This window comes from Carassius gibelio, chromosome A17 (genome assembly GCF_023724105.1).
Source record: "Carassius gibelio isolate Cgi1373 ecotype wild population from Czech Republic chromosome A17, carGib1.2-hapl.c, whole genome shotgun sequence".
NCBI lineage: Eukaryota > Metazoa > Chordata > Actinopteri > Cypriniformes > Cyprinidae > Carassius > Carassius gibelio.
The window spans coordinates 14494324-14510869 of NC_068387.1; the positions used below are offsets into that span (position 1 = coordinate 14494324).

Consider the following 16546-nt stretch of genomic DNA (forward strand, 5'->3'; position numbering starts at 1 on the left):
CATTTATGGACATTATAACAAAGCTAACCATTAGGCAGGATTTTTCAATGTAGGAGTGGACTCCAAAGCATACCAAAAAAGTTCTAAATACATTCTATGGTTCAGAGAAAGAGGCTGGAACAATAGTATAGAAAAGGTTTTGGTGCAAGAATAGTATAAGTGTAGTTTAAGGATAAAAAGATGAAGATATAAAGGCATTAACTGTTAATATGCTATTACACAGCATTTCAAAAACAGCAGAAAACTAAAAGACCAACAGAGACATTTTCCAGAAAAATATATTTATAAAGAACTTGAAGGAACATGACAAAGAAAGCCACAGCTAGCACAGCATACTCGAGTAAAACTGGTGGACAAAAATTAAGCTTAAACCGTTTTATTTGTTCATTCATTGTATTTGCTTATATATTTATTTATTCTATGATCAAATAAAAGAATCTAAAATGTTGCCTTTTCAACTTTTACACCAGATAAATTTTTACGCTTTCATTCAAATTTTATGGTATAACCTCCGCAGATTATTAACGCCAAATAAAATATATATATATACACACAACCCGCTGATAAACACTGCATTGTAGAAGAACTGGCTCAACAAGGCAAATTAAAACTCTTCATTTGAGATGTTTTGTGAGCTACAGCTAGCAACCATTTCATGAGCACTGGTGTTTGACAAACCAAAACACACTTAAAAACTATTGGGAAAATGAGAAGCTAAAACACTGTAAAATAATGTGATCAACAGCACTGAAACGAACTGATTTTAGATACATTTTAAACTATGATGCTATACCATAATAGTGAAACTCAGCAGTATTCCATAAAATAATCATCCTCCTCGTCACTATCATCAGCTATGGATGGGATATCTTTATCTGACAGCATATTCCACACCACAAAGTCATCATCTTCAGCTGTTGAAAACACAGTGGGGGGTGAATATTAATAAACAACATATTTTTTAACTCCATATGCTGTAGCATGTTTGTGTTTTCTAAAATGTAAGTTGCATACCAACACATCTCTTTAGAGTCTTCTTGACTACTGGAGTTGGTGTAAGCTTGTCCTACACAAGAAGAATATTGCATCATCATCATTAACAGGTGGAAAAAACAGAACATGTTACTATCAATAAAACATATATAAAAACCAGTTGGATCACTTATGGGAACAACATTAAAGATAATTAGGATTTTGAGACTGTTACTATTGGTGCTGCCTTTTTGCCCCGTTTCCGTCCTTTTTGGTTCTTCTGAAAATGGAAAATGTACTTGTCCATGTTATTCCTTAAAATAAAATAAAAATAATTAATGGTTTATTATACAAAGACCCAAATTAGTAGTTTATTATACAAAGACCCAAATTAGACATCTGCATTTCTGAAAAATGAGGCATTGAGCCTGATGAGTGCTCTCAGCATCCGTCCACTAAAAATAGCTTTGGCAGTCGAGATGAAAGCGTACTTGTTGATGGATCCCAGCATTCCTGGGCTTATGTGCAGACACTGAGGGGTTTTAGCAGCAGTTGAAATGCTAGAACTCGGCGTCTGAGGGTTTTGAAGCAGGCTGAAATCTTCATCTCCATTTGCAGCGAATACAGGCAACTAAAGAAGATGTCAGGTTATATTTTCATAGGGTATAGACAAGATATGGCATCACTCAGACAGGGTCCTTTATCAGTTCTAAATGTGCAGTTTACAGCATCTGGCTTAAAATCAATCAACAAAAAATCACCTTGATTTGCTTATTGTGCATTGGTGAGTTGGCAAACACATCATCATGGTCATCTTTGGGCATGTGGTCCAAGAACTGCCTCATCTGCTGTCTCCTTTTAAGTGTTCCAGCTTTAGCAGTTATTTCAACTACTTCCTTTCCTGTGAGAAAAAGCAAGATCAGATATATATATATATATATATATATATATATATATATATATATATATATATATTTTTTTTTTTTTCATTTTCAAATGCATGAATTTGTAAATCTGTAAAAACTGTCATAACCCTTCAAATTATACAGTAAAGTAAAGAAACCTGGCTCCTCATCTGCTGCTGGTTTCTTTTGTGCTCTTATTCTGGGTCTTTTGTTGGTCTTCTGATTGGAATTATACTGTTCCTGACACTCTTCAGCCGAACGAGTGCCGACAGTATATGCAACGTTTGCCCAGTAACCGCTCTTGTGCTTAGGTAATGAGTTGACAGCCCTGTCCAGAGAAATAAACAGTGCTCTCATGATCGGTCTACGTTCTATGCATCCAAAGGAATGACGGTATTCCATAAAATAATGGAATTTCTTACAACCACTTTTTTTCCTATCCTGTAAAAAACCAAGTAACCCCCCCCCCCCCCAAAACAAAAATAAAAAAATAATAACAATATAATTCATAATTCAAAATTAAAGCTTACTCAAATAATTTTTGTAGCTCTTCTTCAGTCCATTTTCCATCTAATAGCTCATCTTCTTCATGCTTATTGCTGTTTTCTGTTTGTGGCTTTTTGCTTCTCTTGCTTGCTTTTCCGGTTTCGTATTTCTTTGATCTTCTGTTATTTGAAACAGCACGTTGAACACTTTCCTCATCCTCGGAGTGCTCAAAATGCTTGTCCTCGGAGGACGCAAAGTGTCCATTGGATTTTAGATCAGATTTAGCTTTCCTCTGTCTTGTCCTCCTCAACAATAACGTGGTCTTCTTGTCATGTCGTCTTCTTTCTTCGTCGTCATCATCTGAGGGAAAATCAACAGTATCTCCTACCAATGCGTCTGAATTTCGCTGCAAGACCTTTTTTGGTCTACGGGAACCTCTCACGAAGACCTGTTCAGGTTGTTCCTTACGGGTGGTAGAATCTCGCACCACAGAGGTCTCAGTTTTATGAGGTTTTGTTAGCTGTTTACGGTCTGTGGACCCTTTTCCTTGTCGCCTTTTTGGAGGGTCTGGAGATGCAAATGAGCTGTTAGAGTCAGTAGAGTACTGGGCTCTGGAGTATATGCGAGCACTTCGGCGTAAGCAACTGCTGTCATGAGGCATGGATTGTGGTTCCCCCTGAATTTGCTTTGGGAACTTGCCGTGGTTCTTTGTCTTCGGATCATTCTCAAAGCCCGATTCCTGATCATCATATGACACTGCTCCATCCCTAGGTGAGAAATGACCATTCACTGAATCAACCATTGTGTTCTCCATCATCTCTGACCCTGAACCCATAGCGTTTTTCTCTTTTCCTGCCTGCTGTTTTCTCAGAGAGGCTCTTTGAGGTTGACTAGCTTTTTGTTTCACAGCATGACCTGAGATTGAGCTGAGGGCCATAACTATGGGTCCTTTCTGAGCTCTTGAAGGTTTATTCAGTGTTGTGCTCTCAATTGGAGGTGGATTGCTCTGAGATTGGACTTTTCTTTGGGGTTTCGAACGCTGCTTGATCCTCCTCATTGGCACTGACAGTTCATCTTCACTGCTAGATGTGTTACGCCTCCCTTTTGTAAAACGAATAAATGTGAAATTTTGAATTAAAACAAACAAACCAATGCACTTTAAAAACACACGTGTTGTCAATGCACACCTCTTCCCAGAGTTTCTGGCCTGGATGATTGTTTCTCTGTGATTTGTGATGTTTCCATAGTTACTGCTTTCTTTGGCTGGAAAGAAAAATAACATCAAATTTAATCTAATTTAAGAAATGGTCCACATGCACTATAACAATATAAAAAGACCCTGTGAAGGCCACTAGAGATCAAAGACATTGTTTGCAGTGCTGAATGAAATGAGAAGAGTACCGTGGACAGCACTGAGGTAGAGTAGTCCTCATGGATAGTGACGTTCATGTCAGAATCCATAACAATCCTCCCTCCTTTCCAGTATTCCAGAGGTGGTTTGATGAGTCGGCCACTGCGGGAAACTTTTGCACTGCCCTGCTGAATGTTGTCAGTGGGAGTGATTGGACTGGGAGCTATCCAAAAAATATATATATATTTATTTATTTATTTATATATTAGGATGACCATTTCAAACCTATGGGGATGAATATAGTTTAAACAAAAACTGGGATTCTGAACATTCTTGATACAGACACCAATTAAATATAAACACATCAAGACAATAAATGAATCAGTTAATTATGACTGATTCAATTATAAATCATTCAGACAGATTTGCAAACTGTCTACTGATATAAGTGTCACCTTTACTGTTGAAATTATATACTCACACATTATATTGCCCTGAATTTCGGGATGTTTGCGGGTTGAGAGTTTAGAGGCCTGTTGATTTTTAGCTTTGGGAGGTTCGTCCTTCTGATTTTTCTGCAGTCTAAAACAAGAATAGTTTATTTTTAGAATTTGATAAACAGCATAATAACAGAGTTGAGGCAACTTACCCCGTATGTCCACGCAAAAACTGTTCCAGGTACTCCTTCCACATTTTTGGAAACCCAAAAAGAAACTTCTTCAAAAACCATGTTGGAAACGCTTTAAGGGTCAAACCAAAATTGTCAAATGAAATACACACATTCAAAGTAATGCAACTTGATTTAAAAAGCATTTTCTTACACGAATTGGGATGTTTAGCCATTTTCCCAATGAGGACATAGGTTCTGCCAGATGAAGTCTTGAGAACATTGCTTGAGATTCTTTCAGTGATAAAACTGCTGTGCCAAGGTATCATAGTATCTCTGTATGAATCAAACAAGAAAATTTTAGAGCCACATAAAACAACTTCATGGATGATTAATGAAAAAGTATAACGGTGTAATATAATACATTGTACATTATATTATAGTGCAGCCACTATGCCAATTCTTTAAAATAAAAAAATTAAAAATCAAATCAAATAAACTTGACTTATAGGAAAAAGGCAGAAAGCAAATATCTCACATGCGAATACCATCAACCACAAGGTCTTTGTTGAGCAGTTTCAAAACCCAGTCTCTTAAATGAATCCCCCTCACCTAAAAAAAAAAAACAAAAAAAAACAACAATGTTCTAACTACAAAATATAAAACCACCAAATAACATTTTTGTTTCGTTAATGATTTTAAAAACCATTTAAAAAAAAACAAATGTTATTTAGTTTTTTTTTTTTTACTAACATTGGTTCCTTCATCTAGAATTACATCTGCTTGTTTAGCTCGTTGTTTTGACTGAAACACAGACGCTGTCTTTCGTGGGATCAACACCCGAGGAGAGAGCTGCAGGAGAGGATCATCCAGTAGATTACGATGAGGCCGAGGGAGTCCAGGGACCACTTCTGTGCACTCCGACTGACCAAACGGATCAGACTCCGACTCAGGACTACTGGATGTGTCTATTTGGAGGTCTTCCTCACTGTCCTTTTCTACTGCAATGCTCCTCTCACCAAATACAACACCACCTGCAATTAAATAACAACAGAGCTGTGGAATGATCAAGGTCTTATTGTTCTTTTTATGATAGCTATTTTGCTTAATTAAGTCTGCATTGTAACCCAGTTTTAAGTAAAAATCTGAATAATACTTAATGTCAAGTATGTTTTCACACACACAGAATGTGTCGTGGTGACAGAGGAATCTTCCAGTGCACATATATTCATACATATAAACATATAAATAAGAACTAACTTAAGAGTTATGTATTTCTGTCTGATTTTGCAAATACTTGTCATCATAAACAGAGCATCAGTATTAAGTCATTAAAAAAAGATTAATATCCAGACATATACGTTATTTGAAACCACTCTAATTTTATCAGTAATAAAGGGTGAAATTAAAAATCATACCTTTATTTCTAATGTCCTTTGAACCGCTGACATAGGTGATGGGTTTCCGCTGAATCTGGGCTAACATGTCATCAGGAACCACCTTGTTCAACAGCATATGAGGCTCTTGAGTAAACGAATACAAACAGATTTTTGTAAATAAGTCAGGTTGCATTGTATATAGCTGTCCTTAAATGCCAAACAACAGCAATTACTAAAATAATAATATTAAAATCATACGTCTGTTTCTGCTATAAAGATTCTCTGATAACATCTCCCCGGGTATATTCTCAAGTAAAACATAGGGCTCTAGAAAAAGAAAAGGGATATTTGTAGTAGAATTCATTTTCATCAATATGTGTGACATCTGAAAAAAAATGTAATAAATGGAGCACTAACCAATAAATGAGTCTGACTCCGTATTAAAGGTTTCATGTTGTCTTCCAGGCACTTTGTGAAGATTGATGGAATGGCTATCCTGTGGTAAGTCCATTTCTCCAGCTTGTGCATCTCCTCTCAGTGACTTTGGAGGTGAGAGGGCTAACACACATGTCTCCTGGTTTGCGTTACTCTTCTGAGAGGTCTGGGTTACAGGGTTCGAGGGGACACGGTCACGCATCTCTCTGATGCTTACATGATCAGAGGCTTCCCCATGCCCCTCAGAATTTTGTCTCTGAACTTTTGCCTTCATTCTTGCAAAAATCTTTGCTGGCGTCTCGCTGCACCTCTTCAGCATCATGTCCACTTTATCTAGAGGGGCGACCTCTGCCATGGGATTGATGCTGCTGAGCTCACATGGGATATTTGGGCTGTTTTCTTCAGCATTCTGTGCAGTGGAGTTCATCACCAACAAATCTCGGTTTGAAATCTTTCTGCCTGATCCAGTTACCCAATTGTGAGCTACTTTAGGTATGGTTTTCACTGGTGTGATCATATCACCAGGCTTAGGGGCTTCAGGAGCTATTAAATAGTCTTGCAGATGATGATACATTGTTGTATTATTAGAAAATGTTTCCAGCCCCACTGTGGTCCATGTTCTCATCAAAGTCAACGTTAAGATGCGAAGGGCAAAATCTAATTAACAAAAGAAGCTAAAAACGATAGATTGATTCGTCTATAAAGACTGTCTCTCGTCTATAAAATTGGACACTTTCTATGAAAAATCTGTCACAGGTTTTGTATTTATACACGCAACATTGGTATTAAAAACATCTTAATCGATTTAAACTGTAAACGCTTCTCTAAATCCAGTGTTAGTCTAACGTTAGCTGTAAAATATTTATGTTAAAACAAAAATACTCCGTCGACAAACCCGATTGCCGAATCGATTACACATCACAAAGTGAAACAAAAAGAACCAAAAAGAAAACAAAAACCCCCAAAAGACCGACTCGCTTACCATATAAACTCGTTTGAATTTTCCCGGATAAAGCGCGGCTAACGTCTCGCGTCGCGTAAGGACTGCGTCACTTCCGTCAATAATGCCCCTAGGAAGTGAGCGGTTCATTTCAGTGAATCGGTTCTTCGGACAGTTCTTTTTTAATAATTGTTTTAAACAATTCTGTAAATTCGAACATGCTGGAGAAGTTAATATACACCTCTTTAATCATATTTCGGATATAATATGTCTACTTCCAAAGAACTAACTATATTTTTCCGACATTCAAGTTTTTCAATATAAATTATTATTTTAGTATGGTTTAGTGAACCGGTTCATATTACTTGAAAAGATAAGACTCAAAAGAACGCCACGCTAGTTAATTTAGTGTGTGTAAGAAATATGTACACTAAACAAAAAGATAAACGCAACACTTTTGTTTTTGCCTCCATTTTTCATGAGCTGAAGTCAAAGACCTAAGACTTTTTCTATGTACACAAAAAGGCCTAAATCTGCCTAAAATCTGTGTTAGTGAGCACTTCTCCTTTCATCCACCTCATAGGTGTGGAATATCAAGATGCTGATTAGACTGCATTATTATTACTCACGTGTCCCTTAGGCTGGCTACAATAAAAGGCCTCTCTAAAATGTGCAGGTGGATGGATTATATCGGCAAGAGAAGTGCTCCCCAAAACAGATTTAAACAGATTTTTGAACAATATTTGAGGGAAATAGGGCTTTTGTGTACATAGAAATGATCTTTGAGTTCAGCTCATGAAAAATGAGGGCAAAAACAAAAGTGTTGCGTTTATAATTTTGTTCAGTATATTTGGAGACGATACCAAATGATCTGTGTAGGAAATAGATGTGCTAACATGTTACCGTTTGTTAAATGAAACAATGTTCGATATTCAACTAATGTTACCGGAAGAAATTTGGATCCATGAGTTTGGATTTATCTCTGATTGCGACAAACTGAATGTTTGTTTAAACTGTGCTTACTTTAAGAGACCTATCGACCGTTGGTCCTCACAGAAAGACAATTTTATTGTCCTCCAAAAATTCTATGACTCAGATTTCTGGCAAACCCTTAACCAAAGGAAATTCAAGTCTGTTTTTGTTTAAAAGGCAACAGCAAAGCAAAAGTCTTGCAACAGATTGTGGCTGGCGTGGATCGGTTCAGTGCACTGATGGCACAGCTCTGATGACACTCACTTGGGGGCTTTACAACACCTCCAGAGGCTTGTCATCCGTCAATGTGTTGCTGTCTGACCAGCTCACTTTTATCTTTGAGACAACTGACTGTGAGGTCAAGAGAACCTCGATATCAGAGATAAGTGCTGCTATTTTGCAACTTGTCAGTCTTACCACACTACATTACCATGAAGAAAAAAATCCTAGTCATAAAACTTATCTTCATGGCATTGATGAGGCACCTGCCCAACTCAAAACGCCTTTCCTTGAGATTGGGGCCAAAATGTGGGATTCCCCCTGATAATTATTTTTGTCCAATCGAAGCATGTGGACATGATCCAGGTTTATATGCTTTCAGGAAAGAAAAATATGGTGAAGAAAAGACTTTCAGCAGAGTCATCACCCGTCCCATCTTGTCTTTCACACAGGAGTGACTCCAGATGCAGTCTGGGCTGAGCAGCCTGGAGCTGCTGAACTATGAAGACCTCTGCCTCTCCTCTGCTGCCTTTAACGGTCTGTCCTCCCTGACCAAACGAACAGTGCATTACAAACAATGGTTTGAAGATCCAAGCTTCTGCTGCAAGGTCTAAAAAACACACAATGCTGGTTAATCTTCATTGTAGCCTTGGAAAAGACAGAAAAGGGTCTTCAATCCGGGGAACTTCAGTAAGTTCCAAAGGAAAACATAGGATTAAGCAATTAAAATACCAACAAGACAAATTCCTCAATTGCGAAAAAGTTATCACAGACAAGGTGAACTTAGTCTAGTTTTTCATTGATTCATTGGAGACCCACAGAAAAAATGAAATAATAATAATTATTATTATTCAAAATATTTAATATCAGTCATATACAATTCTAACATTAAGGATAACATTTATTGCTGTATTCGATTATTTTATTGTTTGGGTAACATTTTACAATAAGGTCCAAAAAGTTAAAGTTAATTAATACATTAATATTATCTATCAATGAGCAATAGATTTGTTAGAGTATTTATTCATTTGTTCAACTTCAGCATCTGCCTCGATGTGTGACTTTTTAACATAAAGCAACATTTCATTGAAGATGGAAAATGGAAATATAATATTGTTAATAGCAGAAGATGCTTATTCTAAAGAGCTTGAGAAACATGACTTGCTTTTTACTTTAATACATGGTGCCAATGACAATTAATCTAATCAGTATATACTTGACTCTTAACAAAGTGCTATATAGTTAAACTGGTATATTCACTCATGGTCTCCTTGTAAATATATTTTCCATAAAATTTTTGAAATGAGTGTCCTTTTCCACCCATAACATCCAATCACCTCCACTAGGTGGCAATCTATTCACACTTGAGAATACAGAAAAAAATTAATATACACAATTGGTTTTACCTCTTCATGCATCCTTCTAGAAACACACCATAAAACACAAACGATATTTATAAATAAATACGTAGTATAAATGAACCTAATTATGTGCAAGTAGATGTACCAGAATGTTTTTACTTTGGAAGTACAACTCAAGATGTGATATTCTGCATTAATGTTAAGTTTAGTGTAAAGTGACAGTTCTATGAAAGACAAATATACATACATGACAAAGTTGAAAGATTGGGTAAGTGTTTGCTATAAGCACACTCAGAAGGTGGGTTCATTGGTTCACATCCTTTTAAACCGGATTATCATATTCAGGTTTTATAATTTCATAGCTGCTGAATAAACAATCATGGACATTTTACCGCACTGCATTTCTCAGTTTGGATGTGTGAAAGTTTACAATATCAAAAATGTATTATTAAGGCTTTTCATCTGGTTTTAACTAATCAAGGCCCAGTCAAACTGATGAGGCATTAATATAATGAAAGACTATTGTGCTAGCAATTAGCTGAAGTAAAGCTGATCCATCCTTGCATATATAATACTGAAGGGTGAATGTTTAGATGTTTTAATCCCACTCTAAGGTTATACAGTTGTAAGAGCTTCCGAGAAGTTTTATGGCGTACTGAAGCTGTGAGAAATCTTCCATTAGCTGAGGATGGAGCATTTATCAAATGAGAGATGACAAGGCCAACATATCATCCCACATTATATCCCACTGAGGGAGAAATAATGTGCTCATAAGTAACAGTGGAGACTGAGTGAAAACACTTTTGGAGTTTCTGACTGGAAACACTGTCCACCGAGAAGCCTGCAATGTTTCAGCATACCTGTAATTTGAAAGAGAGTGTTGTAGCTTAGCATGCTTCAGCCATTCAGAGTGTGAAAGATGTGGTTCTGTCTCTTCTCCTTATGTTTTCACAAATGTTTCATTTCAGGCCATTATGCATGTCACAGATATTTCAGTGTTTCACCTCAGCAAGAAAACGGTATGTTCTAATGCCTCAGACAGATGCACTAAGATGGTAAAAGTGGCAGTCTGGAGAAAATGGAAAGAGATTGTGGTAATCGCTTTGAATTTTTATTCTGAGACAGACATTTCAACATATTTCAGAATTATAAGTGTTTTGCAAATACCAGAAATAAGATTCTGATATTGCAATTATGAATTAGTGTTAGCTTGCTTAGAATGTTATTTTGCGTCTAAATTAACCAAATCCCCATGTGTTTTGTTTCTTTTATACGAGTTTCTAACCGGCAAAAGTCATTATAGAATCACACCATGACAGAATTTCTCAAAGTTCAAATTACATTTGATTAAAAATGGGGGGAAATGTCTCTATTAAAGCATCTTTTGAATTTCCCCTGAAAGTGTTTTGAACCATAAAAGGAGCCTGGAACACTTTGCAGCTTTTGACAGCTGTCGGGCTCTGGATGGAAATTTTGGACTTCTTTTAAATTCACTAATCTGATCCTAAATAATTTGAATGCAATCTGAAGCTGAATTCAAGGTATCTTGAATGAAGCAATAAAACGCCACCCTTCTCAATTTAGTTTTGACTGAGATGAAAACGGCAATGGAGAAATGATACAATAACGGCTGTGGGGGACATTATGCACCTACCCACGTGATCACACATAATCAATGCCATTTAGTGGATGCTATCCACTTGTTAGTTTCTTCCATGACTGTCTATGGAGGGATTTTGCATTCTCCTCCACACACAATCATTTCTCATTTTGAGTATGTGAATGGCGAAGCCCCCACTCTACTGTGAGTAAACGACTTCTCCATTCTTATCAGAAAGCAATTTGCTCGTGTAATACAGTCAAGTCCAAGCTCTCCATCATTATGAAATGGTTGTCTGATCTACGAGAAAGGAGATGCTGTATGAACACACAGACTATCTAGGAGATAGCTTGCCAGCTCATCCTGATGCAAACGCTGTATCATGCTGGCACAATGAAACCTGTGTCACAACTAAAGGGAGCTATAAAGGAAGCTGGCAAAAACAGTGCTGCGCAGGAGGATGTTATTATATGATATGATATATATATATATATATATATGTACTTAAGAGGGTTTGTTGTCACATGGTCTATACCTCAGTAACTGTAAGATATTGGGCCCTATCATACACCCAGCACAATGCGACGCAAGGCGCAGCGCAAGTGTGTTTGCTAGTTTCAGTCCGCCGCCGTTCACATTTTCCCATCCAGCACCACGTCGTTTAATAAAAAAAAATGCATTTGCACTCATTTGTGCGCCTATGGGCATGCTGGTCTAAAAAGAAGTGTGTTCAGGCACATTGCTGGCGCAATACTATTTTAAGGAACTGAAAATAGACTGCGGCTGCACCATAGACCAACTCAAACCTGGTCTAAAGTCTGGCTCAATGTTTTTTCTTTTTTATTTAAATGGCTGCATCCGAAAACTGAAAAATCGCATTCCAAGGTAGGAAGACATCAAGGCACGTCCAAAATCAATGTCAGATTAATTTCCTGTCTCCATGAGATCCCTTCACCTGGCCAGTTTTTGAAGGTAGCATAGATGTATCCTTCGCTGCCTTTGATATCCCACAATCCTGTGCGTTCCATTCTGTGACAGTTAAGCCAAAAAATAAAGATGGCATCCGAAAGTTGCGGTCGGTTGTCAGTTTATGTGTAAATGTATGTTTCTGAACAACGTTTTCCACTTTTTATGTAATTTCTATGATATTTAAAAACTATAATAACTTAAGTAAAAAAGTGTGATGGATATAAATAGAGGTCTTTAGGAAACAATAAAACTCTGCAAATGATTTCTATCCATTTTTTTCTCTTTTTTATAGTTCAGATGTTTTGAGGACAATTCAGAAGTAAAACAATAAAATCAGTACCATTACGAGTGTAAAAACTCAGCTTATTCAAAAATGCCTCAAAATGCATCAGACAAAGAATACAAGTAAGGTTCTCAATAGAACTATAATTGTCTAAATGTAGATTTTTTTTTTTTTTTGGCCAAACATGAAAATGTTTATTAAAATGTACTCACCCTCAGGCAATCCAAGATGTAGATGAGTTTGTTTCTTCATCAAAACATATGTATAAATAAATTTATTTTTACATCACTCGCTCACCAGTGCATCCACTGCAATAAATGGGTGCCATCAGAATGAGTTTTAAACAGCTGACAAAAACATGTTAAATTCCCCCAAATATGTTTCCAAGTCTCAGAATTTAAGCTGAATGCGTGCAAAATTAACTAATTTAAACTAAACTAAACTAAACTTAACTAATTCAAATCTTACATATTTACTCAAGGTTGCTCATAATCAGCCAAATGCATCCTGTTCAAAAAAGGGAAGGTAGATATTTTCCATTAACCAATAAAGCTTAAAGAGAGGAATTTAATAGGAAATTTAAGACAGAAGAATATTAAATTTCAGACATTAGTTTGAGTCTCTTGCCAAAAAAATATTTTCAGATTCTAATGAAAAATATCCCAAATGTTTCAAATGTTCATACCGCATTAGATAGAGAAAGAAAGAGAACGGCAAGCAACAGTGGGAACAATAAAGCGGTGGAGCAAAATAATGAAAAAGAGAGCTGGTCAAACACGTGGACGAGTGCCATAAGAACATTTCTATTTCATAAGCTGCTCACAGTGCTGATGTAAACAATGAATAAATAATCCCATTCTTTGAACTAGAGTTTGAACAGTGTATTCCATGGGGAGCTGAAGGAAAACAGACCTAATAATGGCTTTTTTCATAAATAAAATACTATTCTTCCAGACAAATACTTTACATTATATTTGGTAGTGCATGAAAACATTAATTATAGATACATAATCAGAAAAATAATCGATATGTCTATTTGCACGGGGAGCCCATTACATTTTTATTTAAAAGAGAGAGATAAAAGGGAATGTAGCATTAATAAATCAAGATTTGGGAGAGAGGCAGAAAATCTTTTTGTGGGTAGACTAGAGGAACACAATCACATCCACAGATTATGAGTAAAACATTACACAAACTGACATATAATAGAAAGAATAGCCACCTGCTTAGATGCTGGATGTGATCATTTCTACACAGAGTTAGTGTAAGTAATTATGCCCGTGGGTTATCCTCTTTTAAACCCAGGGTTATGAAACAGTGCTAGAAGCAGACAAACCAGTCATACACTGAGCAATGCTTACCTCTTCATGGTGACATTTCGTACATCTACAAAGAGTTAGTGAAACATGATGAGTGCCTGTGGCGATTTGTAATCGTTCAATCAGTGTTACTGGTCTCATAAATATGCAAATCAGAACGTGAGCCCAGGGGTTTCAAATGTAAAGTGTGAAATCTTAAACACTGACTTCCCTGGACTGACTACTAACCCAGTAAAATGTGAAACAAGACAAGTCAGCATTACATTTAGCTCGTGAATGATGCATTCTTCTGAAGGTTTCATTAAATCAGTTGATTCAGTTCACAATACCGGTCCGAATGATTCATGCACGGATCTGGTTAATGCGCATCGAATTTAGTTTGCTGAAGTGATGAAAGAAATGAATGAAAAATCGAAAATGCAACTCAAGAAGAAGTTTATCTTCACGATAATGATGTTGAGTTTAAAGGAAGGTATACTGTGAATTTACTAATTATATATATATATATATATATATATATATATATATATATATATATATATATATATATATATATATATATATATATAAGCCTATTATGATAATTATACACAGGCCTAATTTTTTATCGTCAAATGTAAATGGGAAATGGAAAAAAATATATCATTTTACTAATTTTAAAATACAAATAAGTCACTTTATCATCATCTTTAAACAGCACCAGAAAAGAGAAATAACAAATCAAGAAAAGCTGTGAAGTCTTAAATCTATGCTTTAATTTGGTCTTAAATGTTTCAAGATACTGCAATACTACTACTGCTACTAATAATATTAATAATACAAAAAAAAAGATTTGAATTGCGATCGATGGCAGAAGATTTTGTTGTATGGACAAACTTTTAAGACTTCTGTGTTCTTTCATAGACTTGAAAGCTCAATTAGATGAAAAAAAAAAACATCTATTACACTATTTAAAAAAAGAAAAAAGGAGGTGAGAAAATAATGAGAAAATAATGAATTTTTGTCCAATCGTTTCAGCCCCAGAGATGGTAAAACTGAAGGTTGATGGCTCAGTTCCCACTATTAAGCAAACCATGAGCACTGTGCTACAAAACACAGTACACATAATAAATGGGATCTACAAGAAAAAAAAAAAGCATTCTTCCCGAGGAATACTAATAGATTAAAAGTGGCAAGCTGATGTCTCTCTTTGTCATACAGTTGCAGACAGAGATAAAGAAGCAATTCCGGAGGCGTTTGATAGAGGATTGGTATTTGTTTTCATACACGGCAGCCACTGGTATGTCACCGCGCATGCTTTGGGAGTGGTCATCACTCACGGACGCCCGGTGCCCAGGGTGTAGACTCCTGCTGCTACTAAGTCACCACAGACAGATGATAGTGTCAGCCACAGAACAATCTGCATTCATCATTTCTTATCTGCTGGGCCGCTGTGCTGATCTGGGAGATGCATCCTCTCGCTGCTGCAGGGTCAAGGACTGCATGATTGAGTTGAGTGTGTGAGCGTGTGTGTGTTGCTTTTTGACCCAAACAGCCTACTCCCAGTCCAGGAATTACTCGTGATCAAACTGACATGACCTGTTAATGCACCACGGAAACAAACCAAGCACCCGAATGCAGTGTAAGAGGATTGTCCCAGTTACTGTCACTTTCCCAAATCGACGAGAGGATAAGTGCGTGTCTGTATACAGTATTAGAGTCTACATGATAGGAATATGTAAGTTGGTACTTGTATCTGTCTTATGCATGTAAGGGTCTTCATGGGCAAGCAATAGCACAATGCTATCATTGTCTAAATAACAGGTCATTTCAGAGCATCGTCCTCTAATATTGATCTCAGTACTCAATCCGAGAAACAGGAGGCCTGACCTTCACTTAAATAAGTATGATGCCCCAACAGCAGGGTTCAAGGGATGTTCTGGCCTGTGTTGATGCTTGCTGTTGGCTATCAGTGCAGATTCAAAATCTTCAGGGAAGATCCGCAACTTGTGAATCTCGACTCAAAAAAACAATACAGTCACAAACCAGATATCACTCATTCGCTCAAAAACATTTGTAGAAGAAACCTGCCCTGCTCTGAAGATTCACCCTCTGTTCACACCCTAAATATAAGACATGGTACATTTATATAAGAGGCGTACTGCTGAGTGTGTATATGCAGGGGGATGTTATCGTAAATATAGCCACTAACCAAATGCAGCTGAGCAGAACGGCCGCCATCACTCACTCTGGCTCCTTTATGACAGCTGATTATCAATATGAATGAAGCGCCATCATTTTTCCTTCCCTGTCTCCTTGGTGACATTGTGGTCACTCCTTAAAACAAAACCAGGTAGAACAAAATTAAAAATATCCAGTAGCTCTGGATTGGACAGGCACATTCGGGAATCATTTACTTTTGTAGCAGATTTTGGAAATGCAATTTATAGGAAACAGGCTGTTGAAAAAGAACACATTTCAATTCAAGCTACACCGATAAAATCTTGCTATGTTGTTTTCAAATGCCTCGAGGAATGTGTTGTGAAAATATGCAGCTATACATTTTTAACCACGCACTTTTTTCCCCTCCAGAGAACTTTAAAGGCACTGCAGTATGTGCCTTCTCAGTAATCGAATCATTATGGAAACCTCCATAATGAGTAAATCAACAGTGTTTACTTAAAAGGCAAACAGAAACACATCCTACATTGTTTACACTTTCTCAAACTTGCTGTTTGCAAAATGCAAAATGCTGTTTTTATTTTTTAT

The 16546-nt window shown here is 36.7% G+C and overlaps 1 protein-coding gene across 1 annotated transcript; it reads right to left on the bottom strand.

Moving 5' to 3' along the window:
• Positions 1 to 264: 264 nt before the first annotated feature.
• LOC128031476 (mis18-binding protein 1) lies at positions 265 to 7555 on the bottom strand. Its single transcript, XM_052619763.1, has 17 exons — positions 6118 to 7555; positions 5959 to 6027; positions 5740 to 5844; positions 5075 to 5355; positions 4860 to 4933; positions 4536 to 4657; positions 4364 to 4454; positions 4196 to 4296; positions 3765 to 3937; positions 3551 to 3626; positions 2408 to 3464; positions 2036 to 2205; positions 1734 to 1873; positions 1464 to 1603; positions 1208 to 1286; positions 1015 to 1066; positions 265 to 914 (listed from the first exon to the last, which is right to left on the bottom strand). Exons 1-17 carry the CDS (start codon positions 6758 to 6760, stop codon positions 808 to 810), a joined length of 3480 nt encoding a protein of 1159 aa, XP_052475723.1. The 5' UTR covers positions 6761 to 7555; the 3' UTR covers positions 265 to 807.
• Between the last annotated feature and the right edge of the window lie 8991 nt (positions 7556 to 16546).